This window comes from Lethenteron reissneri, chromosome 69, assembly GCF_015708825.2.
Source record: "Lethenteron reissneri isolate LAM-NWPU_2019-01 chromosome 69, ASM1570882v1, whole genome shotgun sequence".
Classification (NCBI taxonomy): domain Eukaryota; kingdom Metazoa; phylum Chordata; class Hyperoartia; order Petromyzontiformes; family Petromyzontidae; genus Lethenteron; species Lethenteron reissneri.
The window spans coordinates 10,552,107-10,579,218 of NC_083847.1; the positions used below are offsets into that span (position 1 = coordinate 10,552,107).

At 50.6% G+C, this 27,112-nt stretch overlaps 1 protein-coding gene across 1 annotated transcript in view; it reads right to left on the reverse strand.

Moving 5' to 3' along the window:
• LOC133360834 (gastrula zinc finger protein XlCGF26.1-like) overlaps nucleotides 1–22,841 on the reverse strand; it is a 55,698-nt gene extending 32,857 nt beyond the window's left edge. Inside the window, exons 1-2 of the mRNA XM_061579721.1 lie at nucleotides 22,616–22,841; nucleotides 18,929–19,067 (exon numbers count right to left, since the gene is read on the reverse strand). Of these exons, the coding sequence (XP_061435705.1) occupies nucleotides 18,929–19,061 (133 nt within the window). The 5' untranslated portion in view covers nucleotides 19,062–19,067; nucleotides 22,616–22,841. The remainder of the gene's footprint in view (nucleotides 1–18,928; nucleotides 19,068–22,615) is intronic.
• Between the last annotated feature and the right edge of the window lie 4,271 nt (nucleotides 22,842–27,112).

Sequence of the window (27,112 nt, forward strand, 5' to 3'; positions counted from 1 at the left end):
TTACCCACCCAGCAGTATAACAAAAAGCAGTAATTGACCACTTCACAACTCCTCCTCCCCCGCTGCCCTTCCTGGCTCCTCCCCCCTTAACCACTATATAAGGTACAGATATTTTGCTGTGACGGTTTCACCTGAAGACGGAAGCTTGTGTTGCCTCCGAAACGTCGTGATTTTATTGTTTTATTTTTATTAATTTTAATTTCATTTTTTACCTACGTGACTTTACCGAAAGAACTAAGAGTATGAATCCTTGCAGTCACGAAAGCTTCAAATCTAAGAGGAGGAAGCTCTGCTAGCAGCACAAACCGGTCGCACAAAGCTGGAATCGTGGTTCTTGCTAAACGGAAGCGATTAAGACGCACGTCAGTGGCTCTACACGGACATCCCGCAGCACTATGTCTACTTTTTGAGGCAACTGGCAGAAGCGGCAGAGAGGAGCCGACAAGATCGTGTCCCGCATGTACACGGTCAGCATCAAAAACTAAGAACCTTTTTATCTTCGAATGGTGCTGTTGCATGTTCGAGGTGCGACCAGCTTTGAGTCGCTGCGGACCGTCTACAGAGAGGTGTGCGAGAGCTTCAAGGCAGCAGCTTCAGCACGAGGTCTTCTTGATTCAGACGACGAGTGGGATCGCTGCTTGACGGATGTCAGCACCTACATGATTCTGAAGCAGTTGTGTGAGATATTTGCTTTCATCTGCTGCTTCACTCAGCCCGCATCACCTCTCAAGCTGTGGGAGGACCACAAATTGGACTTAACTCTCGACTACATGCGAAGAGATGCCAAAGACACCGCAATCAACAAAACACTTCACGACATCAACAGCGTTCTGCAGCAGCACGGATTCTCTTGCAACGCAATTGGCTTGCCAACACCAAAGGGAAACCCACCGGAAGAAGATGTGTATGACCAAGTTGAGCAAGCAAACAAGGGCGCACGACGTCTCGCGATGCTCAACGAGAAGCAGCTCGACGCATTTAACAAGATCATCATGGCTGTTGATGACGAGAATGTGACGAACCGATGCTTCTATCTCGATGGTCCCGGAGGTTCGGGCAAGACCCTCCTCTACACAACTCTCATGGTGTACATCCGGGGTTGAGGACAAATTGTACTGCCATTTGCAATGACAGGCATCGCTGGAACAATGCTCAAAGGAGGACGTCCTGTTCACAGCGGATTAAAGCTTCCAGTTCCCTTGCTCGACACTTCAGTCTCTTCCATGCGGCCTGCATCGCCACAAGCCGAAGTTCTGCGCAAAGCTTCGCTCATCATCATCGACGAAATTACTATGTTGCCGAAGAACGAACAGAGCTGTCTGAAAAACAGCATCGTAATGAACACCGCTAAGCTTGGCAGCGTATATTTAAGCTGGATGGGAGGAGCAGAGTGCCTTGACAAAGGAGTTTACATATCAACAGAGGAATTTAGCATATTGACGCTAAAGAACTGTAACTACCCTACTTCCATACAATAAACCGATGTGAAAAAACTTAATATAAAATACATCAATACAGTGATCCCTCGTTTATCGCGGTTAATGGGGACTGGAACCCCTCGCGATAGGTGAAAATCCGCGAAGTAGGATTGGCCCCATAGGAATTTCCGTATATGTGTGTGTGGGTACCAGAATGTTTAAAATATGTATATTTATACTTTATATATATTTTACTTAAATCTATTTAATTATAAAACCTTAATATTGTATATTCACTCTCTCTCATACGATACGTATTATGATGTTCTACACTCACCAATGACAGTAGTATCTTGAGACTTGACTCCAGTAATGACGACGACGACGATGACAATGACGATGACAATGACGACGATGACAGACCTGTGCAGTTCGATGAATGTGATGATGAATGATGATGATGGTGTTACTGCACAGGTATAATGAGGCCTTTAAATCAGTTCAAAAAATCCGCGATGCACTGAGGCCGCGAAACTTGAACCGCGAAGTGGCGAGGGATTACTGTATAATCAATGTACTCAATATACTCTCCAATAAGCTGAGCTATTAACATTAAGTAACTGGGTATACACTACACTATATAATGACTACCATATAGTGAACCGATAAAAAACTAAAATATAAACTACATCAATATCATCAATATACTCAATATACTCTCCAATAAGCTGAGTTTACATATCAACAGAGGATGGGTTGACTGGACTGAGATGACGACGCTGTTTTTCAGACAGCTCTGTTCTTCACCTGAGGACGGCTGCTTGTGTTGTGGCCGAAACGTCGTGAGAATTTTATTTTATTGTTTTATTTTTATTATTTTAATATTTCCCTTCTACGTGACATTACCGAAAGAACCAAGAAGATAAATCCCTGCAGTCACGAAAGCTTTAAATCGAAAAATACTGTATTGTAAATAAAACATTAAATAAAGTTACGTAAAAAATATAGGGATGGAATGAGTCCGCACAATTACACACACAATAACCGCCATTTGCAACGAAGTGGTGGTGACATCACGGCGCTTGTGCCAGGCTATGTGCACTTTAAGGCCACGTGACTGAGATGACTGGCTGATGCACCACCTGTGCCCCCGTCTGTGCCAACTTGCTGCGTTTTAGTCGCCCGGCGCCCCGCTCATTATTGTGAGCGTTGCTCTGCCCTCCGTTGTAGCGGGAGGGTGGCTGCCTCCAACTGCCCAGTAGCGCCCTTCACGAGCCTCCTCCACAGAGGCCGATTTTGACACCGCTCGTACCAGTCATCGGCGAGTCCACTCAGCTCCACATCCTCGTGTCCATCATTCCATATCTTCTCTAGCCAGTGCTGCGTCCGTTTCTCTCCCTCTATCCTGCCGAATAAAAGCTGTTTAGGCACGCGGTGGCTTGGCATGCAGGCTACATGACCCAGCAATTGCAGCCTTGCCTGCCGGACCTCACCGATGGGACTTTGTGCAGACCTTTCAAGGATTTGTGAGCTCCTCACACAATCCAGCCTGGTTAATCCCAGGTTGAATTGTAGGCAGGCCAGCCTGAATGTTTTTAACTGGTGAAGATGTTCCATTAGGGGGGTCCACGTTTCGCAAGCATAAAGGGAGGGTATGTATGACCATGGCCGGGAAGACCTGAAGCTTCCTGTGGAGCGACAGACCAGGTAGATTTCACACAGCGTTACGCAGCTGATTAAAAGATAATGCCGCTCCACTGCCGTCAAATTGGAGCTGGTCATAAGCACACTGCCCAGGTATGGAAAAATCTCCACTCTGCCATATCACCAATGGGGAGTTGAAGGCGTGGAGTGTTTGATGGCACAAACTACCCAGGTAGGTGCTTAGTTTTGGTGGGGTTGATGGTCAGGCTCCACCTCTTAGTGGTACACTCCAGGTTCAGCAGCAGTGCCTCAAACTCATTCATTAAGTGAGCAGCAATTACCAGATTATCAGCATACATAACATGGTTAACCAATAGGGAGCCATCCCTCGACCGCACCTGGGCATCAATCAGCCTCGCATTGTATCTGCACCAGATGGAGATTCCACCAGTTAGCCATGGAAGGATTCTCAAACTACGTGATTGAAAAATGTTGAATAATCTGGGAGGCAGAGGACATCCCTGTCGCCCCCCTAGGTGAATGGAATGGCTCCAGCTCCCGGCCATGTTGCTTTACTTGGGCTTTTTCACCATCATGAATGTTCATAATGATTGTGAGCAGAGAGTCAGAGACTATCCTCTTTGGTTTGAAATAAAAATGTTTTTATTTTATTTTATAAAATACATTTATTTTATTTTATACCTACGTGACTTTACCGAAAGAACCAAAGAGTATGGATTCCTGCAGTCACGAAAACTTCAAATATTGTCAGAGTATTAAGGCACGAAGAACAACCCAGAACCCAGGTCTATTGAAATAAAGCAGATGTATGTTTTAAATTTTGACTTTAAGCTTTCGTTACTGCAGGCATTAATATTCTTTTATTCTTTCGGTAAAGTCACAGATAGAAAATAAGATAAAAAATCAAATGTAATTATTTTTTTCTCCGCCTGATGATGACCGCTTGTGTTGTGATCGAAACGTCGTGAGTTTTTTTTTCTATCTACGTGACTTTACCGAAAGAACCAAAGAAGATGTAGGTTTTGTTGGAATTCTCTCCACCTCTGCTGTTGCAAACAGACAGAAAATATGACATTGGTACAGGACCGGTGTGATCTCGTGTGTTTTAAGTTGAATCAATACCCCACAGAACATCGATGTGTTTGCTTTAATAGGTTGTTGAGACAAAGACAAACAGATTTATGTAGGTTGATACTCGATATTGCATTGCTTCATCGTTATTAAGCACGAGTTGTTCCTTAATACGATAACTTTCCTGTTCTCGTTATGTTAATTTCATGCTATTTTTATCTATCTATCTACGTACGTATGTACGTTAAACTTCTTTCATGCCATCCGTAGCCAACTGTGCTAAATCTATATGCATGCACACGTACTTCCTCTGAACCTATGGCCTGTACAAGCAGTTTCAAAGACAATGTGCATATATTATGATGTTTGTTTTTATTTTTGTGTGCTTAGGTGTCTATTTGGTGTTTTAACATTTTAACACACCTGTATTATTAGTAAAAAGGGTATTATTTTTTTGTCATCAAAACTTATTTCGTTTGCACCGCGCGATCTTCGCGGAGTCTCATTCAAAAGCGAGCGAGCGCAACAAAACGCTTCCTTCACGATGCCTGTCGGGGGTCTTCATTTTGCCACCTCCCTCGCGTGGGTCTCTGCATGACGCTTCAGGACGGATCGGTAGGCGAACCCCTTGCCACACACAGCGCACGCGTGCGGCCTCTCGCCCGTGTGGGTCACAGCGTGGCTCTTGAGCACCGACGCGTAGGCGAAGCCCTTGCCGCACACGGCGCACGCGTGCGGCCTCTCGCCGGTGTGCGACCTCACGTGGCACACGAGGTTCTCCTGCTTGATGAACCCCTTGCCGCAGAAGGAGCACCTGTAGGGGCGCTCGCCCGTGTGCGTCATCATGTGGTCCTTGAGGAACTTGGGCAGAGCAAAGGCCCTGTCGCACACAGGGCACACGTGGGGCCTCTCTCCCGTGTGCGTCTTCGCGTGCCTCCCCAGGGCCGACGAGCGTCTGAAGGCCTTGCCGCAGATGTGGCATGCATGCGGCCTCTCGCCCGTGTGGATCCTCATGTGAGCCTTGAGGACCTTGGAGATTCCGAAACCTCGGCCGCACACGGTGCACCGGTACGGCCTCTCGCCCGTGTGCGTCTGGGCGTGCTGCTTCAGGGACGCGGCCCGCACGTAGCCCTTCCCGCACTCGGTGCACCGGTGGGGCCGCTCCTTCGCGTGCACCCAAGTGCTACAGTTCAGTGGGGCCATACCTGGTAAAATAAAAAATAGTTAATAGTTTAGTTTATGATGTCGAGGTCGCTTCTGAAAATGAAGCTACACACCTCAGTGATGCCTTACACCTGGTAAAATTTAAGAAATAGTTTAGTTTAGTTTTATTTGAATTCAGTGCTGACATGCCATGGTCATTCAAAGTGCCTTTACAACTATGCATGTTGCCACAAGACACCGATTAGCGTGATTGGCTATGTACGGGGTGATAAGATGTTCAACATACGTACGTACGTACAAAACAAATACATTTCGGCACGATATTAAATAGCGCAGTGTCTAAGCGCTACTCCATGTCAAGAAGCTGTACAAAAACGGTGACCTGATTTTATTTTGCAGAGAAGCTTGCAGGCAACCTTGGGCCAAATCAAAAAAAGGTAATGTATGTGTGTGTATGTATAGTAAGGTCTCAGAGTACGCGGCGGGGGTTAAGCTCCGTGTACCTGTGCGCAAGCGCGAATTCGCGTAAGTTGTGGTTCGCCTATACAAGTGTAGATATACATTTTATATATATACTACTACCATCCCCAGCCACGGACCGTTCTCTCCCTTGCCGTCAGGCAGATGGTACCGGAACTTTCGGTCTCAAAAAACCAGGCTCAGAGACGGCTTTTACATCCAGTCTCATTGCTTGTCTCCGCAGTGGCGATGTTTACACACCACACCAGGCACTCATGAGGCCGAGTCGACCTAGAGGAGGAGGCCCAGGACCAGTTCAGATAATCGTCACTGGTGTTGGTGGGGAATTTAACTCGGCTCGTCAGTTTCGTGGCACAGCGCGCCAACCACTACACTACTGCACACTACACACATAGACACACATGAGACTGTTTTCACTGACTCTGCACCTTAACAGACTATTTGCACCGACTCTCCATCTTACCACACACACTCCACACACACAAATCAGACTATTTTCACCGACTCTCTGCACCTTACCACACAACACACACACGCCTACACGACCACCACGACTGCTGCTACTATCTTTTACGATATATTCCACTGCTCAATCAAAGAACTCTATTTTCTCCACTTATCCAAATTTATCCCTCTTCCCCCCTACCCTGAATACGTCTATCTGACCATGTTATATTTCTCACCATGGCTTTTGTTAAATGGTGTTCTTTTTTGTACTTCTAAGACTTATTTTTATTGACGTAGTATTTTTTTCTTGATGCTGTCTACTTATTGCCTGGATTGAATATTTTTTTGATAGCTGCCACACTGTTTGAGATGAGAGCTTGCAAGTAAGCATGTCATTGTACTGTGTTACAATTCCCTGGATCCTGTTCATCTACATATATAAAAGGGAAATTTGTGAATGTGTCTGTTCAAAATGTTTAGCGTACTTCCAGTCATGCAACAAACTTGAAATTTGCCATTTGGGTACTTTCCAGACTGCACACCATGCAAAAATTATAAAAATAGACTTTTGTCTATTTTTGGGGGGGGGCGGGCGCAATTATGCATATATTTTGCACGGCAAGTGAGCTGTAACGTCACATCTCTGTAATGTCACCCGCGGCATGCGCAAGCGTAACGGTGTGTGCCTGCTCATGTCATCCCCCCCCCAACCCTCTGCGAGTCAAGTGCCATACAAATGTGTTGCAGGTCTAAGGTGTTCTTCGCGCAGAATTGCTTTATTATTTCAGTCGTTTACTGCTGTACGCACCCTGAAAGTTGTGTGTCTGCAGCAAGCGTGTGTATGTGTACCTATGGACACGCGCACCGATGTGTGTGTGGGGGGAGCGGTGGTGTAGCGGTTAGCGCGCTGCGCTACGAACCCGGCGACCCGAGTTCGATTCCCGCTCACGGCCACCACCGGTGACGATTATTTGAACCAGTCCTGGGCCTCCCCTAGGTCGACTCAGCCTCAAACGAGTAACTGGTGTGGTGTGTGAACATCGCCACCGGGTAGTAAAGAGAATATGAAAATAAACTTTGATTTGTATAGTGTAGTGTATAGTAGTGTAGTGTATATCAGTGCAGTGTATAGTAATATACAGTAGTGTAGTGTACAGTGTATAGTGTTTGGTGTAGTGTTTAGGAGTGGTGTATACATGACGATTTTAAAAGTGCATTGAGGCTGGGGGGTACCAACTCGCCCGTAATGACCCCATGCGGGATGTGTCAGCTCCATCGCCACCCCTCCCTACCGTCGTCGTCGTCGTCGTCGTCCTCCACTTCCACCTCAATCTCGGCCACGTCTGACGAGCCGGCGGCCGCGGTCCCTCTTCGGTCTATCCGCGATGGCCTTGACCCTCCGGCCTTCTCCCGGGAACCGCCGTGGCTGACCGCCGGGGCCTGGCAGTCGCCGCCCGAACCGCCGAGGTCCCGCCGCTCGACCTTCGCAATGTACGACGGTTGACTTCTACGGGACGGTCGGTGTGCCGCTCGAAAGTGTGAATGTTTTGCTTCGTCATTTTCGACGTTATCTTCTTCATCATCGTGCTCTTCTTCACCCTTTATCCGAATGTCACCCGCTCCCTGCACTGGGGGTGAAAGGTCACTTACGTGAGGGCCGCACTGAAACCGATGCGAGCGTTTAACAAAAAAATAAAATCAAAACGCGTCGAGACCTCTGGGTTTTGTTTTCCGCCCCGACGGAAATTATGTCGATGGTTGTGCTGTGACATACGGCATGTACGTGCGTGTGTGTGCTGAACTTCTTCCGCAGCACCGTATGTAGCCAACCATGCTAATCGGAGGTGTGGGGAGGAAGGACTATAAACTAAACACAACAACTAGAAGCAGTTCTACGGAAATTAGTTCTCAAAATAGTATAGTGATGTAGTGTACAGTAGTGTATAGTGTAGTGCATAGTGTAGTGTATAGTGTAGTAAAGAGTAGTGTAGTATATAGAAGTGTAGTATGTAGTAGTCAAGTGTATAGTGTAATGCATAGTGTAGTGTATAATCGTGTTGTGACAACAAACTAGGGGTGCTGATGGGCGGCTGTTTGCGAAGGGTTGTCAAGAGATGACACTTACTACCATCACCACCACCATTGCCATCACCATCACTGCCATCATCGTCATCATCGTCATCATCATCTTCCCTCTCCACTTTCACCATGGGCAACATCTTCCTCCAAGCCTCCTCCTCCTTGTATTCTTGCTTAATGAACGCCCCTGCGGGCAGAGAAGGGTCCACCACCTCCTCCTCCTGCTCCTCCTCATCGTCGTCTGTACCAAGTGAAAGACAGCAGCAGAGAGCGAGAGGGAGACTCAAGCCAATCGTGCCGTTGTTGCTGTCACTGCTGCTGCTTTTATGCTACTGCTCGGTTTACAGCGTCAAAAGGAGCAAACGCAGAGACATTGTACAATACAGAAACTTTTATTTTATTTGATGGCGAGCTCATGTAGATGCAGAGCAGCCATGACTACAATTTCAGGTGGTCAAGCCAGCAGATAACCGCATTAGGAGCAGCGGAGCAGTGTATCACCATTGCTGTGATGTCTATTCTACTATGGATCTATGTCTTTCTATGAGTTTATATGAGTCTATGGATCTCTATGGGTCTCTAAGCCTGGATCTATGCGAGTCTCTGAGTCTGAGTCTTCACGGATCTCTGCGAGTCAATATGGGTCTCTGAGTCTCTGTGTGTCTCTATGAGTCGCCGAATCTCTGTGCATCTCTATGGGTGTCTGTGCGTTTCTATGAGTCTCTGGATCTCTATGAGTTGCTGTGTGTCTCTATGGGTCTGGATCTCTATGGGTTTCTATGAGTCTCATTATCTTCCGTACGGCTGCTGATGTAGATGCAGAGCAACGACACAATTTCACATTCAGGTGATCAAGCCCAGACAACAACCACAATCAGGAGCAAGTAGAGTAGTGTATCATCATAATCACCGTAATGTCTCCTTACTATTTGTGGATAGGGCAATGTTATTTTTTGTATTTTACCGGGTGTAAGGCCCCATTGAGCTGTGTAGCTCTTTTTTATGAGCGACCCTGGCGATCACAAATTATAGTTTATGGGTGCAGTGCTAATTGTATGGGTGGCAGCGCTGAGTTTATGGGTGGCAGTGCTGATTCTATTGGTGGCAGTGTTGAATAGATGGGGTGGCAGTGCTGAGTCTATGGGTGGCAGTACTGAGTCTATGGGTAGCAGTGCTGAGTCTATGGGTAGCTGTACCGATACTATGGGCAATGCTGAGTCTATTGTGCAGTGTTGTGTCTATGGGTGGCAGTGTTGAATAGATGGGGTGGCAGTGCTGAGTCTATGGGTGGCAGTACTGAGTCTATGGGTAGCAGTGATGAGTCTATGGGCAGTGCTGAGTCTATTGTGCAGTGTTGTGTCTATGGGTGGCAGTGTTGAATAGATGGGGTGGCAGTACTGAGTCTATGGGTAGCAGTGCTGAGTCTATGGGTAGCAGTGCTCAGTCTATGGGGTGGCAGTGCTAATTGTATGGGCAGTGCTGATTGTATGGGCAGTGCGGAGTCTATGGTGCAGTTTTTAGTCTATGGGTGGCAGTCCTGAGTCTATGGGTGGCAGTGCTGAGTCTATGGGTAGCAGTACCGATACTATGGGCAGTGCTGAGTCTATTGTGCAGTGTTGTGTCTATGGGTGGCAGTGTTGAATAGATGGGGTGGCAGTGCTGAGTCTATGGGTGGCAGTACTGAGTCTATGGGTAGCAGTGCTGAGTCTATGGGTAGCAGTGCTCAGTCTATGGGGTGGCAGTGCTAATTGTATGGGCAGTGCTGATTGTATGGGCAGTGCTGAGTCTATGGTGCAATGTTGAGTCTATGGGTGGCAGTGCTGATACTATGGGCAGTGCTGCGTCTATGGTGCAGTGTTGAGTCTATTGGTGGCAGTGTTGAATGTATGGGTGCCAGTTTTGAATGTATGGTTGGCAGTGCTGAGTCTATGGGTGGCAGTGCTCAGATTATGGGTATAAGTCCTGAGTCTATGGGTAGTAGTGCTTAGTCTATGGGTGGCAGTGCTGAGTCTATGGGTGGCAGTGCTGAGACAATGGGCAGTGATGAGTCTATAAGTCAGTTTTGATTCTATAGGTGGCAGTGGTGAATTTATGGGTGGCAGTGTTGAATCTATGGGTGGCAGTGCTGAGTCTATGGGTAGCAGTGCTCAGTCTATGGGTGGCAGTGCTGATTGTACGGGCAGTGCCGAGTCTATGGAGCATTGTTGAGTCTGTGGGTGGCAGTGCTCAGTTTATGGGTGGCAGTGCTGAGTCTATGGGTGGCAGTGCTCAGTTTATGGGTGGCAGTGCTGATACAATGGGCAGTACTGAGTCTATAGGACAGTTTTGAGTCTATAGGTGGCAGTGGTGAATTTATGGGTGGCAATGTTGAGTCTATGGGTGGCAGTGCTGAGTCTATGGGTGGCAGTGCTGATACAATGGGCAGTGCTGAGTATCTAGGGCAGTTTTGAGTCTATAGGTGGCAGTGGTGAATTTATCGGTGGCAGTGTTGAGTCTATGGGTGGCAGTGCTCAATCTATGGGTGGCAGTACTGATTGTACGGGCAGTGCTGAGTCTATGGAGAAGTGTTGAGTCTGTGGGTGGCAGTGTTGAATGTGTAGTGGTATAGCGCTGGCTGCTGGCGGAAAAGGGTGACTGTGGTGTACGGCAGTACTCACGTCAGCAGGCCACGATATATACGAGGGGGACATCTCGGGGAAAGGTCACAGAAGGGGCCCAACGAGAAGTCCCGGGAACCCGCTAGTAGGTTCCAGATAGGGGGCATGGTCGAGGCGGAGAAATGTCATGCTGAGAGAATAAGAGGGAGCCTCGAGCAGGACCTCAGGGCTGTTGTTGGAAGTGGGATCCCCGTCGTGCTGTTCAAGATCATCGTTGTCACCATCTCGTCGTCATCACCATTTCCTCGTCGTCATCTCCATCTTCACCAACCCGGGGTGCTGTTAGACAGCTTAGCAACTGTTCTAACTAAGTAGTGCTGCCGACAATAGACGGTAATAATAATAATAGTGTCCACCCACGTCGGGTGTGTATTATCCCGATGGTGCTTGTTAAATGAAAGAAGTGCCTCCAGTTATTACTATCTCCGATCTGCGTCACTACAAATGTGTAATGTGAGGATATATTCGGGTCGCTGACTGATCAGAACTCGTCACGATGATTGGCTCTGCAGGTCCTGGTCCATAGCCAATGGGGGGAAGCCTAGGGGCGTGGCCCTGACGTAATGGGAAGGTGACATCTGTAAGTAGAGGATTGGTTCTGCTGGCTTTAGCCACAGCCAATGGGGAGACGAGTCAGGGGCGTGGTCCCGGGAGCCTATGATGGAGTCTAGAAGATTCCATAGAGGCTAACCAGGATTGGTGGAAAGGTACCACGTGACCCGGGTATTAAATAGGGGTGGAGACGAACAACACGTGGTCAGAACTGGAAACGAACGGAGGGAGAGGCCACGCGGGAGCGGGGGTCCAGGCTGCCACATGGCCGCACGTGTCTCTCTCTCTATCCCTCTCACGCTGTCTGTCAGCAGCGTGAAGGAGTATTGTAAAGAAAGACAAATAAAGACCGGATTCCAGAAGTTGCTTCCACAACCTTTATTACAAATGTATGGGTGGCAGTGTATAATGTATGGGTGGCAGTGCTGAGTCTATGGTGTAGTGTTGAGTCTATGGGTGCAAGTGTAGTAAGTTGCAGGATGCTTTGGACGACGGGGTTGGAGGCACACTTATTAATACCAACTTGTATACAGTAACGGGAATACACAGCACTTGAAGGGGTATCGTCCCCTTCACTCGTCTAACAGGGAGACACCACGTCTAACCCCGCTAACCTACGCCCGAGTCCTCCACTACGGAGCTAGGGGAGGCTACCTATCCCAGCCCTAGTCAAGCTGGGATCCCGGCACCCTGAGTCTCCAGACCGGCTCTGATAAGAACGTCAGTCTGGGCTCGCAGGGCCACGCCACCGGCTTGCCCTGGTCGGTCCTGACAAGGACAGCGAGCCAGGGGAGCTCCGGGGCCTATTCTAGCTGGTCTTCACTCTTCGCTGGTTAAAGCTAACACTCGACCTCGAGCCCTCCGGCTCACCACCTTTTATAGCACTCGGCCCCCGGGAGGGGCCCGTGGGGGATGCAGGTGCGGATGTCGGTGTGAGCACCTCCTCTGTGTACGGCCCTAACCACGCCCCTTGTGTTTGTTACCCATCCGTGCCCATACATCTTTACAATTACACCTCTACATCACCCCCCCCCCCCTGTACAGCCCGCAGCCGTCCCCGGCTGCAACAAAATCACAATAAAGGTGCATCCCCCCCTCAAAACCGTGTGTGCCTCGCGTAATTTTAACAAGAACAACAACAACAGGAAACAGAAAAATAACCCGACGCACCCCCCATGAATAAATACCCCATTCCGTAAAACCAACATATATACACACACCCCGGACGCCCCCCCACCTTCCGCAAGGGCCCCCCAACGGCCGACCTCACAAAAGTCTGCGCGTTTTGGCGCGCGTTCTCGCGGCGGGCCCGTCACAAGGGCCTGCCCCGGCTCGCCCAGTGGCGGGTGTCGACAGTCCGGGTGTGAGAGTGTCTGGCTTCGCTGCTGAGTGACCCCCGACCCCCCCGGGAGGGGTTGTCGGTCGTGGACACGTCACTCCTGGTGCACCTAGAGATGGAACAGTCGGTGTCAGGTTAGGCGAAAGCAGCGAAGCCGGGGAGTCGGCGGACCCCTCACATGTTTGGCCATGCGTGTGTGTGTGAGGAACACGGGGCGGCGCAATGAACGGTTTCAACCTGGAGGGGTGCACGTACCACTGACGCTTCCCCCACTTGACGCGTACACATTGCGGCCGCAAGACCTGTATGACCTCCACGGGCCCCCGCCACGGCCGCACCAGCTTCGACGAGGTCGCCAGTGGCACCTGGGGACAGTGCAACCATGCCCTGTCTCCCGGTTTCCATTGGAACACATGTGCCCGCCCCAGCCTAAGCCTCTCATTCGCCTTTTGGCGGAGTTCCGAATTTTGCACGGCCGCTTCCCGCGCCTCTCTTAATTTCCCGATGTTAAATTTAACGTGGTCGGACAATTTAGAATTTGCCTGAGGCGCCGAGAGCTTCAGCTGAGTCGTCACAGGCGGGTTAGCCTCGCGGCCATACATTAAGAAGAAAGGTGAAAATCCGGTGGCCGCATGGGGAGCCATCCTGTAGGCTTGCAACACACCCGCAATGTGAAGGTCCCAATCGGTCTGGGATTCCGATACCTGCTGGGACAGCATGGACGTGATAGTCCGATGCAGCCGTTCCACCATCCCGTCAGTTTGTGGGTGATATGGGGAGGTCCGAATTTTCTCCGTACCCAAGAGGTCGCACACCTCGCGGAGGAGTTTCCCTGAAAAATGTTTACCCTGGTCAGTCAGCAGCCGTTCTGGAGCACCCTTGTCGAGGACATAGCCCTGGACAAAGGCCTCCACGACGGCTGCTGCCGACTGGTTGGCCAGGGGCCAGGCCATGGGCCATCTCGTGAAGTATTCGACCCCTGTCAATAAGTACCTATTTCCCCTGGGTGTAGCGGGAAATGGCCCGAGAATATCCAGAGCAACGAGCTCGTTAATCCGGGAAACCTTTATCGACTGCAGCGGAGGGTTGGACACCCTCGCTGGTGGCTTCCGCTGCGCGCATTGAGTGCACGACCCCAGGAGATCCCCCACGTCCCTTGCCATGCCCGGCCAGAAGAAATCGAGCTGGAGCATGGCAAGGGTCTTGTGAGTCCCCAAGTGCAGGAGCCGCTCATGCGTAGCCCACACCACTTTACCCCTCAATGCTACAGGCACCACCAGCCGTTGGCGGCGGGATTTCCCGTCCCAGTGCATTAAAAGCCCCTGGAACAACCCCCACGAGTCAACGTTCGCCGCCCCCTGACCAACCCCCCCAATGCGACGGCGCAGAGCGAGGAGGGAGGTGTCCTCCATTTGGAGGCGTCCCCACTCCGCAATGGACAACCCCAGCAAGGAATCCCTCCCTTCTTGCTCGATAGGACCCGAAGTTGAAGGCGCATCGGCGGCAGCCACAAGGACCGAATCCGTGGTCACGTTCGAAGGCCTACAACGCCCCGAACCCAAGAGGCAAGCGCACTCTGAAGTGGGCGGCAACCGCGACAGAGCGTCAGCATTCGTGTGGCGGACGCCCTTATGATATGTGGTGACAAAATCGTAGTCTTGGAGAATCTCCAACCATCGAGACAACTGTCCCGATAGTTATTGAATCCGCAAGGCGTACTGCAGCGCCGCATGATCTGTACGGACGGTGAAACGCCGACCGTACAGATACGGGCGGTACTGCTGAATGAAATAAACGATCGCCAATAGTTCACGACGGGTAACGCAGTACCGTTGTTCCGCCGGAGACAACACCCGACTACCGTAAGCCATCACATGCTCTACGCCCCCAATGCCCGTGTTACTTGCGTCTGTATTGAGCAAGAAGGGTTGTGAGAAATCGGGATAATTCAACGGCGGAGCCCCCACCAGGGCATCCCGGAGGGAGCGAAAAGCAGCCTCCTCCTCCGGTCCCCAACGAAACCTGACTCCCTTGGACGTCAAGGCATGCAAGGGTTTCGTGATCATAGCGAAGTCAGCCACAAACCGTCGGTAGTACAACGCGAACCCAATGAAACTCCTGACCTCCCCCACCGAGGTGGGAGTCGGCCAAGAGCTGCCGCATTTCGTTTTGGCGGGATCAGTGGATATCCCCGAGCGTCCAACAATATGACCCAAATACCGCACCGATTCGCGGAGCAAATGGCACTTCTGCGGTTTAAATTTCAAATTGGCAGCCCGCATTTTGAGAAAAACAGCACGCAACCTCTGGAGGTGTTCATCGAATGTTTTGCTAAAGACGATGACATCGTCCAAGTAAATTAAACACGAATCCCATTGCAAGCCCGCCAAGACCAGTTCCATTAACCGCTGAAAAGTTGCCGGCGCGGAATGTAAGCCCATCGGCAAGCGGTTAAATTGGAAAAGGCCGTGCGGTGTACGGAAAGCAGTCTTAGGTTTAGATTCGTCATCCAGAGGAAGCTGCCAGAATCCAGAAAGTAAATCCAGGGTGGAAAAGAATCGCGCCCCCGCCAAGGCATCAAGCGACTCATCCATTCGAGGAAGCGGGTACGCGTCGGCTACTGAAATTTTGTGCAACCGCCGAAAGTCGACACAAAACCGCAGTGAGCCGTCGTGTTTTTTCACCAAAACGATCGGTGCGCCCCACGGGCTGTTGGAAGGGGATATGATATCGGTGGCTAGCATGTCATCAACGGCCGATTTGACATGATCATTTTCGGCGGGACTCAACCGAAAGGGAATTTGGCGGAATGGCGCGCTGTCACCCGTGTCAATGTGGTGTCGCAGCAATTTAGTACAACCAATATCAAATTTGTGCTGACTAAAAACGTCGGCAAACTCTTTCAGGAGAACTCGCAGCCTCTCACGCTGTGAGTCGGACAGGTCCACTGATCCTGCGCAAAGCGCATCCAGCCATCCGTCATCACAGTCAGAATGCGGTCGCGACGGATGATCGGTGGTCACCTGACCCACGAGCGGTTCCTCATAGGGTGCCGGCGTTGCGTGTGCAAGCACGGTCCCTTGAGGAACCACGGCCGTTCGCGATCCCACATTAAGGACTGCAATGAAGGGGTCCCCATCCCCTTTCACCATGGTCTGAGCCGCAAGCAAATCGGGTCCATTGACCCCGGCTCGAGATGGTCCCAACAAGACCCCCCGATCCGCAACCCCCTCAGCAAACGGCCGACGCAACCTAAGGGGGACGAGCATCTGAGCTCCCGGGGGTACGCGTACAGTTCTCGCCACGAGCGCCTGCACGGTCGCAAATGCCCGACGCTCCGTGGCGGGGGAAGACAAAAATGTTACACGTCGGCCCGATGGGAGTTCGATGCACCCCTGGTCGATCAATATACGGATAGGCATTTTGGCCAAGAAATCCGTCCCCAACAGGCACGGAACCGCCAGCGAGGAGGAAACCAATACAGGCCCGGATAATTTTATGTCCCCAATGCAAATTTTGGCGCGGATCTGCCCAATGATGCCCAGCGAGCCCCCGTTAGCAGCATAGCATGGCACGTCAACGGGGAGCAAAGGACGGCTTTGAACGGGAAGGATGTTATAAATCAAATCAGATATAATGGTCGCTGATGCTCCCGTGTCAATTAAAATCCGCACCTCAACCCCATCAATGTGACCGACCACGACCGACGACCCCGCCGACGCTGCAACGACACGATGGGCGAGCTCCGACCACTGGGCCGGTTGGAGCGCTCGCCGCATTTCAGAACATTCCGACGCAACGCCCGGCGATTTTCGAGCCCTGTTTGTTTCAGCGAGTGAGTGTGTGTCAGATGTGTGCACGGGCCAAACGTGTGAGGTGCCACGACTCGCCGTATTTCTCTGCTGGAGCTTGGGTGGAGGCGGCGCGGCGTCCTGACGAGGTGTCGCCCCGCGCTGACGAGGAGCCCGGCATCCTGAAGCCACGTGGCCTTGAAGGCCACAGTTGTAGCAGTGTGTGAGCGCCCCAGATGGCCTGGGCTGCTCCTGGCGGCTCGGTCCGTTCCGAGCCTGTGGTCCCGCAGATCTCCATTCCCCCCGCCGCTCCACCCCGCAGACGTCCTCCGATGGCAGGGTGGGAGCCGCCATGGCATGGCCGGCCACCCCCTTGGTGGCCTTGCGACGCAGGGACCGCAAGCCCCCGTGGATGTGGCGTGCGACCAGCAAGGAAGACATCTCTGTGTCGTCTTGAGCCAAGACAGCGACGTCCAGCTCGTCCGCGAGTAGCAACAGCTTTTCCGCCACCATAGCGTCCACTCCCTCCTCGTCCATCCGCGGAAAAGCTGCCTTCGCCAGGGCCAGGAGAGCCGTCCGGAAAGCCAGAGGCGATTCGTTGGCACCCCGATGGCGATCGTGGAACAGCTGTCTGCAGTCCGAAGGCGGGCCGTAGACAGCAGACAGCAGCTGCAGCGCCAAGTGCAGCGTGGCGCGCTTTTCCTTAGGCGCCGAGGTGAGGATAGCCAGGGCGTCGTTGTCCAGCATCGCCGGCAGCGCACGTAGTGCTTCCCGTCCGTCCAGTTCGCCATCTCCTGATGAGCGAGGAACCGTCTCTTGAAGCCACCCCAGTCCCCGTCCGCGTCCACGAACTCTTTGAGAGGCGGCAGTCGCTGCTGTAACGCGACGTCCGTGGTTGTGGATCGCGCTTCGTCGTTCCCAGCACTCGGTACAGTGGGGGCGGGCTGCGCGTATGGCATCGCCGGTCGCTCCGTTGTCGACGCGCTGGCCGGTGTTGATGATGTCACGGCTTGTGCTTGGCCCTCAGCGGTCACCTGACGTGGGCCGGCCCCGCCCTCTGCTCCCACTGTAGCGATGGCGGGAAATTTGACTGCGAGCCGCGTCGGGGTGGCGGGAAACGGCGCTGCGCGTCGGCTGCCGTCATCGTCCCGCGCAGCCTCTCCAGCCCCCAGCCGCGTGATCTCCTCCAACGCGGCGGCCGCAGCGTAGAACAGCTCCGCCAGGCGGGAGTGAGCCAGCCGAAGTCCCTCGGCCGACGCACCCCACCCTTCCTGTCGTAGCGGCGCGGGTGTACTCGGCCCCGGCTGCTCGGATCGGACCTCGGCCATCTCTGGTACCGAGCCGGCCGAGGTGTCCTCCATCTCCGACTCCCTGGTACGTGTCGTCCCTCGTGTGTCCATTGGTGAACGATCACTTCTGACCCCAGTTGTAGTAAGTTGCAGGAGGCTTTGGACGACGGGGTTGGAGGCACACTTATTTATTAATACCAACTTGTATACAGTAACGGGAATACACAGCACTTGAAGGGGTATCGTCCCCTTCACTCGTCTAACAGGGAGACACCACGTCTAACCCCGCTAACCTACGCCCGAGTCCTCCACTACGGAGCTAGGGGAGGCTACCTATCCCAGCCCTGGTCAAGCTGGGATCCCGGCACCCTGAGTCTTCAGACCGGCTCTGATAAGAACGTCAGTCTGGGCTCGCGGGGCCACGCCACCGGCTTGCCCTGGTCGGTCCTGACAAGGACAGCGAGCCAGGGGAGCTCCGGGGCCTATTCTAGCTGGTCTTCACTCTTCGCTGGTTAAAGCTAACACTCGACCTCGAGCCCTCCGGCTCACCACCTTTTATAGCACTCGGCTCCCGGGAGGGGCCCGTGGGGGATGCAGGTGCGGACGTCGGTGTGAGCACCTCCTATGTGTACGGCCCTAACCACGCCCCTTGTGTTTGTTACCCATCCGTGCCCATACATCTTTACAATTACACCTCTACAGAAGTGCTGAGTGTATGGGTGGAAGTGCTGAGTGTATGGGTGGCAGTGCTGAGTCTATGGGTAGCAGTGCTGAGTCTATGGGTAGCAGTGCTCTGTCTATGGGTGCCAGTGCTGATTCTATGGACAGTGCTGAGTCTATGGTGCAGTGTTGAGTCTATGGGTGGCAGTGCTTAGTCTATGGTGCAGTGCTGAGCATGTAATGTGTCAACCCCACTCTCCGATGCTGCCACTTATTGAGGGTTTTCAGCGCGAAAAACACTCAGAGAGATACTTACCAGCAGCAGCGGCGGCAGCGGCGTCGTCGTCCAATCGGACGTCCACTCCGCGCGACATCTGACAGCCCAGATGTCCTGCGGCTTCTCGCTTGATGAGCGGAGACCCTTCTTCAGGCAAAGGAGCCTCGGACATCCTGAGCTGAGAAACACAGGGAACCACATGCTCACGAATGTAAGGCCCCACTGAGCGACCTGGCTATCACAAATGATAGCTCAACGAAGTGGCTATTATCATCATTAAGTAGTTAACCATACGAAAAACTAAACAATTTTATATTTTATCAGGTAAGGCCCCACTGAGCTGTGTAGCTCTTTTGCAAAAGCGACCCTGGCTATCACAAACGATAGCTTAACCAAGTGGGCTTATCACCATTACGTGGAAATGTATAGCTGCAGCCAAATCCTCTGAAGGTGTGGTGATGTTGATAATAAATGTTGGAGGGAAAAAAGGGAGGACCTGGAGAAAATTCCATGTCACCACCATAGAGAGAGACGCAAACTCCAAATATACAGTAGGCGTCTGGGTTGGGATCGAACCCACCCCTGTATACCAGGCGAGATGATGATGATTATATCAACCACTTGGTTGAGCTGCTATCATTGTATTGTGTTGTAAAGTATGTTTTGTGTGTATTGTGTGTATGGTGTGTATTGTGTCTTGTGATTGTCCCACATGATCCCTGGGACAGAGCAATCAAGAAGGCTGGAGCAAACACTCCTCACTCTGATTGGTTAGGGCACCGGGAGCAAGAGGATTGGCCAAAACATTCAAAAGGGAAAAGAGCTGGAGGTTTGGGTGAGCGTCAGGTGGGACGGTTAGGCCAGGTGAGGGTAAGAGAGAGGCGACGATTGATGGAGACAGAGTGCGACGAGGGGCGGAGCAAAGAAGAAGTTAAGAGAGGGAGTGGGTGAGTGGGTGGGTGAGTGGTTGGGTGGGTGGGTGAGCGTCAGGTGGGACGGTTAGGCCAGGTGAGGGTAAGAGAGAGGCGACGATTGATGGAGACGGAGTGCGACGACGGGCGCAGCCAGGAAGAGGTTAAAAGAGGGAGGGGAAAGGCAGAGTTAGGGGCGTTGCGGGAGAGATTGCGAGGATGGTGTGGACCTGTGCCATGAAATAAAGACCTTACCTTGTGGATAAAAATAAAAGGGCCAGAGTCTTCTTTCATGTGTATAGTGTGTATTGTGTTTGCTGTGGTATTGTGTATTGTGCATATCGTGTATATTGTGCATATGGTGCGTATTGCGTGTAGAGTGCATTGTTGTATTGTGTTGTATGTATTGTGTTGTAGTGTGTATTGTGTACCGTGTATATTGTGTATAGTGTGCATTGTGTATAGTGTGTAGGAGAGGAGGAGGGTTATTGTGTAGGGCGACTTTCACTGTCACTCACGGAATCACTGCAATATGTTGGCTCACTGGAATATTTTTCTTTTTGTGCGACTTTAACAAGGAACCTATCAAATGACACTTGCTTTTGCTTCCTTTTGAGGATTTCGCGGAAATGTGACATTGCATTGTCGTTAAACAGATTCATCACTCGCCCTGCTACAGCCTTATTCGGGTGGTGCTTTTCTACAAAATTTTGCACTGTTTCCCACATTTTACAGATCTCCCTAATCTCATTTGAAGTGAGGGATTCCTCCGTCTTTTTCTCCTCTTCCTCAGACGAGATCTCCTCCATAACCTTTTGCTGTTGCTCGCGATGCAAATCCATCAGTTCGTCGGTGGTCAGCTCCTGGCCATGTTCCTCCACCAGCTCTTGAATGTCGTCCTCATTCACCTCCAGTCCCATGGTCTTCCCCAAGTACACAATTTCATCGACAACTGGCGGCTCCTGTCCATGCGCAAACCCAACGCAATCAGACCACAGTTTTCTCCAAGCAGAATTGAGGGTTCTCTTGGTGACCCCATCCCAGGCATTATCGATGATCTTGAGGCAGTTTACGATGTGGAAATTATTTTTCCAAAACTCTCGGAGGGTAAGGTTTGTTCCTTCGGTCACCTCGAAGCATCGCTGAAATAGTGCTTTGATGTAAAGCTTTTTAAAGTTAGAAATGACCTGCTGATCCATGGGCTGGAGTAATGGAGTGGTATTGGGTGGAAGGAACTTGACCTTAATGAACTCGAATTCCTCCAGTAAGTCGTCCTCAAGGCCTGGAGGATGAGCAGGAGCATTATCCATAACCAGCAAGACTTTAAGTGGAAAATTATTTTCTAAAAGGTATTTCTTCACTGCGGGACCGAAGACCTCGTTGATCCACTCAATGAACAAGATACGAGTGACCCAAGCCTTGCTGTTGGACCTCCACATAACATTTAACTGGCTCTTCTGCACCTTGCATTTCTTGAAGGCTCGTGGATTCTCGGAATGATACACGAGCAGGGGCTTGACTTTGAAATCACCGCTTGCATTAGCACACAACAAGAGGGTGAGACGGTCTTTCATGGGCTTGTGACCGGGCATTGCATTCTCTTCTGCTGTAATGTAGGTCCTCTTTGGCATCTTTTTCCAAAAAAGCCCCGTCTCATCGCAGTTAAAAACTTGCTGCGGCAGGTAACACTCGGAAACGATGAGCTTCTGGAACTCGGCAGTGAACGCCTCAGCTGCCTTAGCGTCCGAACTCGCAGCCTCTCCGTGCCTCACAACACTATGGATGTCACTTCTCCTCTTAAAGTTATCAAACCATCCCCTGCTCGCCTTGAAGCCTTCTTCGTTTTCTGTCGACGTACCTGGCAGTTTACTTACGAGGTCAGCATACAAGGCCTTTGCCTTCTCGCAGATAAAGTTCTCGGTCACAGTATCACCTACTAGTTGCTTCTCGTTTATCCACACGAGAAGCAACTTTTCTACATCTTCTAGAACACGTGGCCGTTGCTTTGATACTCTTGTGACTCCTTTTGCTGCATCTAACTCCCTTATTTCTTCTTTCTTCTTTAATACTGTGCAAATCGTCGACGTAGACTTGTTATAAAATCTTGCGATGTCGGCCACTCGCATACCTCGTTCGTGCTTCTCGATGATTTCTTTCTTAACTTCCACCGTAATCATCTCCTTTTTCTTACCGCCTTCCTTTTCAACCTTTTTCTTCATGGGGGCCATTGTTGCAGTACAGTTACTAAAGAACAGTCACTACACTATAGTAAACAGTATACGCTCGCACGGATGTTGACTATACGAGTGAGGCACGCCCGAATTAGACCGAAGCATGGGAGACGATTACCCACAATCCCGCAGCGAGAGAGAGAAGAACCATCGGCTCAGTTGTGATCACGTGACGCTCGGCAGACAAAGCGTAGACGTACTACTCGTATTGCAAGACCTCGCTTGTTTATCAAGTTAAAATGTACAAAAAAAATTGCTCGTCTTGCAAAACACTCGCAGACCAAGTTACTCGCAATCCAAGGTTTTACTGTAAAATGATCAATATCATTATTCCATCATCATTATTATCATGATACCATCGTCATCATCGTTATTATACCGAGCACGGGATCACAGGCTTACGATGGACAACCGCTGAGCAAGAGGGGAGCAGCAGGAGAGGGAGTAGGAGGGGGAGCAGCAGGAGGGGGAGCAGCAGGAGAGGGAGCAGGAGGGGGAGCAGGAGAAGCAACAGGAGCAGGAGGGGAAGCAGCAGCAGGCCGAGTTGTCCTGGCCTCGTGAGTTCCGCAGCGAGAAGCCCCAACCTGGAGCAGGCGGCAGCTGATGCTGGAGGGGGGCGAGCGGAGTTCAGTCGCAGGACGACCTCCCTGCAGCAGCAGTAGCAAGAGGAGCAGCAGCAGGAGGAGCAGCAGAAGCAGGAGGAGCAGAAGCAGGAGTAGCAGCAGCAGGATGAGCAGCAGCAGCAGGAGGAGCAGGAGCAGCAGCAGGAGACGGAGCCGCAGCTTCGCTCCGCGACTCGCATTAAGTGGGACGGACTTTAGCAGCAATCCAGCAGAGGGCGCTAGAGCCGAGCCAAGCGGGCGGCTAGATCCAAGGACATCAGGGTGCTTGTGACTTGACCGATAGTGGGAATAATTTTGACTTAAAACTTTCGTTGACCGCAGGAATTAATATTCTTTGGTTCTTTCAGTAAAGTCACGTAGATATAAAAATAACGATAAAAAATAAAGTGAATAATTTTTAAAAAAATAAAAATTATAAAAAACAAAAACCACTAATGTAGACTGTAGCCTGGTTCTTAATTAAGCTTTTTAAGCTTAATAATCATTGCTACAGTCTACATTATAGACTGCCAGTACACTCACTCAGATGAAGAACCAGGCTACAATCTACATTAGTGGTTTTGTTTTTTTATTATATTTTTCATTTTTTATTCATTTTATTCAGTATTATTATTTTTCTTCTATTTACGTGACTCTGTGATATGTCTGTTTATATGTCTGTCTATATGTCTCTGGTTCTGTGTTTTATCTCTCTCTCAAATTTAGCATTCTCAGGAAGAACGTAATCAACCAGGTAGGGTGTTGACTGTTATGTTATCCGACTCTCTGTTGTATTACATTACATTTCAAAGTATACTAGATTTGTGTTTCTATTTCATTTATACCTGATGATGATTGCTTGTGTTGCAATCGAAACGTCGTATGCTATTATTTAATTTATTAATTTATCTTTATACGTGACTTTACCGAAAGAACCAAAGAGTAATTTACCGAAATAACCAAAGAATAGTGGGAATGATGGTTATATTCTTAGGTTTTTTTCGGTAAAGTCACGTAGGTAAAACATTTTAATTAATAAAAGTAAAATAAAATAAAAATCACGACGTTTCGGAGGCAACACATGCTTCCGTCTTCAGGTGGAACCGTCACAGCCACGACAGCTGTATCAAGTAAATGAGAGATTACAAGAGCTACCACTCCGTATATATAATGGTTGAAGAGGGGAAGGGCCAAGTACGGCACACTTTTTTATTAATATGGTAAGGTGAGGCTTAAGACCAGGGGCGGTTTCTTCATTAGGGCGATTGGGCGACGCACCACCAATGTCATTCAACCACAGAGTCACGCTAGCCGTCACTGTGCCTCTGGATATAGTCCAATCAGCGTCATGTCACGTTCTGTGGAGTACCGCCTCTTTTTGGGCGATTTCACTCCGGCTGAGAATCGTCCCGAGTGGCCCCATAGACTTACATTCAAAGATGTTTTTTTTCGAATGGCGGGCGCTCCAATGCATTCTCTATGGCTTCCGGGAGGGCATGCACTAACGTGCTTACGTCATCATACGTGCTAACGTCATCGTACGTAAGCACGTTTCATCCAACAATATAATTTATCGCCACCTAGTGGAATCTTTAATAAAATAAACTTGAGTGGTTTGTTTTAATAGTGAGTATATAAACAAACAAGATGTATTGTAAGAGTCACTTTATTTTTCATTAATAAAGAAGTGAAGTTGCCTTTACATGCTTAAGCTGTTAATTTATCCATTGCATGGGTGGACCTTATCCTTATCAATCATCCAGACATTTGCCCCCCCTGAGAGATTTTGCAGGAGCCGCCACTGCTTACGACTAAGAATAGACTGCATAACAAAAGACTGAGCCTTTGTTATGGAGAGGTGCGGTTTGTGACTACGCCTGGCCTACATAACAAAAGTGTGAAAAAAGAAAAAACTAAACCTGGTAAAACAAAACTTGCTGTCTATCAATAACCTGTAATAGTTGTCTGTCAAATAAGATGGTCCAAATAAGTGTAGTTAAATCTTTTTTGCATGGTTAATCATGTCTTTCCAATGATTACTCAGCTTGTAACCATCATCACAGTTGAAAGGTGTGAGCGAGCCGGTGCGAGCGACAACATCTAACCGCGCAGAACGGGAGTGGAGCCGTGTCAGACTGAAAAGCGCAGAGCTGTTCAGCTGTCGAGGAATAAATAATAAAGAAGACACAATTCACAGATCGTCGTCGCAGTGGTTTATTACACATTGATTATATTGATGTATTTTATATTTATTTTTTTCACATCGGTTTATTGTATGGTAGTTGGGTAGTTGCAGTTCTTTAGCGTCAATATGGTAAATTCCTCTGTCTGCAGCCGTCCCCACTCAGCATGTGTGAGACCCACCGTGCCATCACTAGGCGCAGCCACTGCGAGTGGTGCTGCATCACCGGATGCCGCCACAACTTGAGGCGAACCAGCCAGCAATGGCTTACATTTGCCCGCACCCATAGAACACACACACTGGTTAGTCAGTGGCAGGCGGGACAGCGCATCTGCATTGCAGTGCCGCACACCCTTCCTGTAGAGGACAGTGAAGGAATATTCCTGCAGTATTCCCAGCCAGTGAGACAGCTGGCCGGAAGGCTGGTCAATACACAGGGAGTATTGGAGGGCCGCGTCATCCATGTGCACAAAAAAAGTCCCGTCCATAGAGGTACGGCCGAAACTGTTGGACAAAATCAACCATGGCCAACAGTTCCCTGCACGTCGCATAGTAGCGCTGTTCTGCGGGGGATAACACACGGCTACCATAGGCCACAACTCTCTCCATGCCGTTTACGACCTGGGACAGCACAACACTATCCAAGTGTCGCTGGCATCCGTGTCCAAAATAAAGGGCAGAGAGAAATCGGGGTAGCCGAGAGGGGGCGCGTTGGCAAGGACACTGATATCTCTGGCCCTTAGCAGTCAACGCATGGAGCAGGTTTGGCGATCGTTGAAAACTTCGGGACAAATGGGCAATAGTAGGACGCAAACTCGACAAAACTGTGAACCTCACCCACTGACTTGGGGGTTGGCCACGTGCACATGCACGCAATTTTATCGGGATCTGTTGCTATCCTGGACGCACTAACAATATGAACCAGATGTCGCACTTTAACAAACACTGACCACAATCGACGCAAATGCTCCTTAAATGTAAATCCGAACACAATGATGTCGCCCAGGTAAATGATGCATGAGTCCCATTGGAGACCAATTCCATCAGCCAAACTCCCGCCATTTGCGGCAACGCAAGCACTCGCGACCGGGCTGAGGCAACAGGCTTGTGGTGGAAACAGATAAAAAATGATATCTGAAATGATTGTTGCCGAATCTCTCATGTCGACCAGAACCCTCACCTCTACATACTGAATAAACCCAACTACAGCCAACGAACCCACCACAGCTGTGAAAACATGGCGCGTCAACTCACTCCACTGCTTTACACAACACGGCTACCCCTCCGACGCCGGAGTCCGCTGCCTGCGCACCACGACAAGATGAGGGATGGCGACGTGCGAACCGGAAGAGCGTCATGAATGAGATGCGCGTCACGACTGAGATGCGTAAGGTGACAATTGCGCCTGAGTGTCTGATGTGTTGCGACTTGCCTGTGAGGCCGGGAGGCAGATGTTGGCGGGGCGTAGGACGTTGAAGGCGAGGTGGACAATCGATCACTGTTCCGGCACCCCTTTGGCGATGTGGGCCTACTGCTCTGGCTGCCATCCCTTGACTCTCCTCCCATGTAGGCCCTGGATGAACAAAGCGCAGACCCACTCCGGCTCCCTCGGTGCAGGCCCCTCCAGATCCGCAGGCTCTCTCGCACCAGCAGCCACTCTGAGCCACTACCGCAGGTTAAGGTGCGCCTATATACAATGGGCCACCTTCAAGGATGACAGGTCGTCTTCCTCCATGACAGAGAGGGCGGCACTCAACTCCTGTGCCAGTGACAGCAACCTCTCCAGTGCCAGGGAGTCGAGCGCCGCCCGATCCATGTGAGCATAGGCTGCTGTTCCTGCACGGAAGGCAACCTGACCGTCGGGAGGCCCTGCACCGTGACTTCTCCAACGGGTGAAGCCGCAGCAAGCTAGATGACCAGCTGTGTGGTGGAGGATAGCAGCAGCCCGAGGCGCCCAGTGAGCTCGTGCCACCCCTCCTCTAAAGGCAGCAGCGAAGAACCGGCATGCTGCTCCCGTTGCTCTGCAGGTGCCATTCCCGCGGAAACCATGATCAGGGTCCCGGACTCCGGGGCTGTTGGGGGGATAACATCCTCGCTGTCCTTATCCTCTGACAACACTACAGGCGGGTTCTTCCTCTTTGCTGATTTCGACATGAAGACTTCCTTCTTGACACTTTTGACACCAGATATAGTGACACAGTTTGGATACAGGGATAGTTTACGGCACCGTCTTTATTCTCACATGCAAGGGGCCTACAACCACCCTATGTGGTTACATACAAATTATATATATCGCA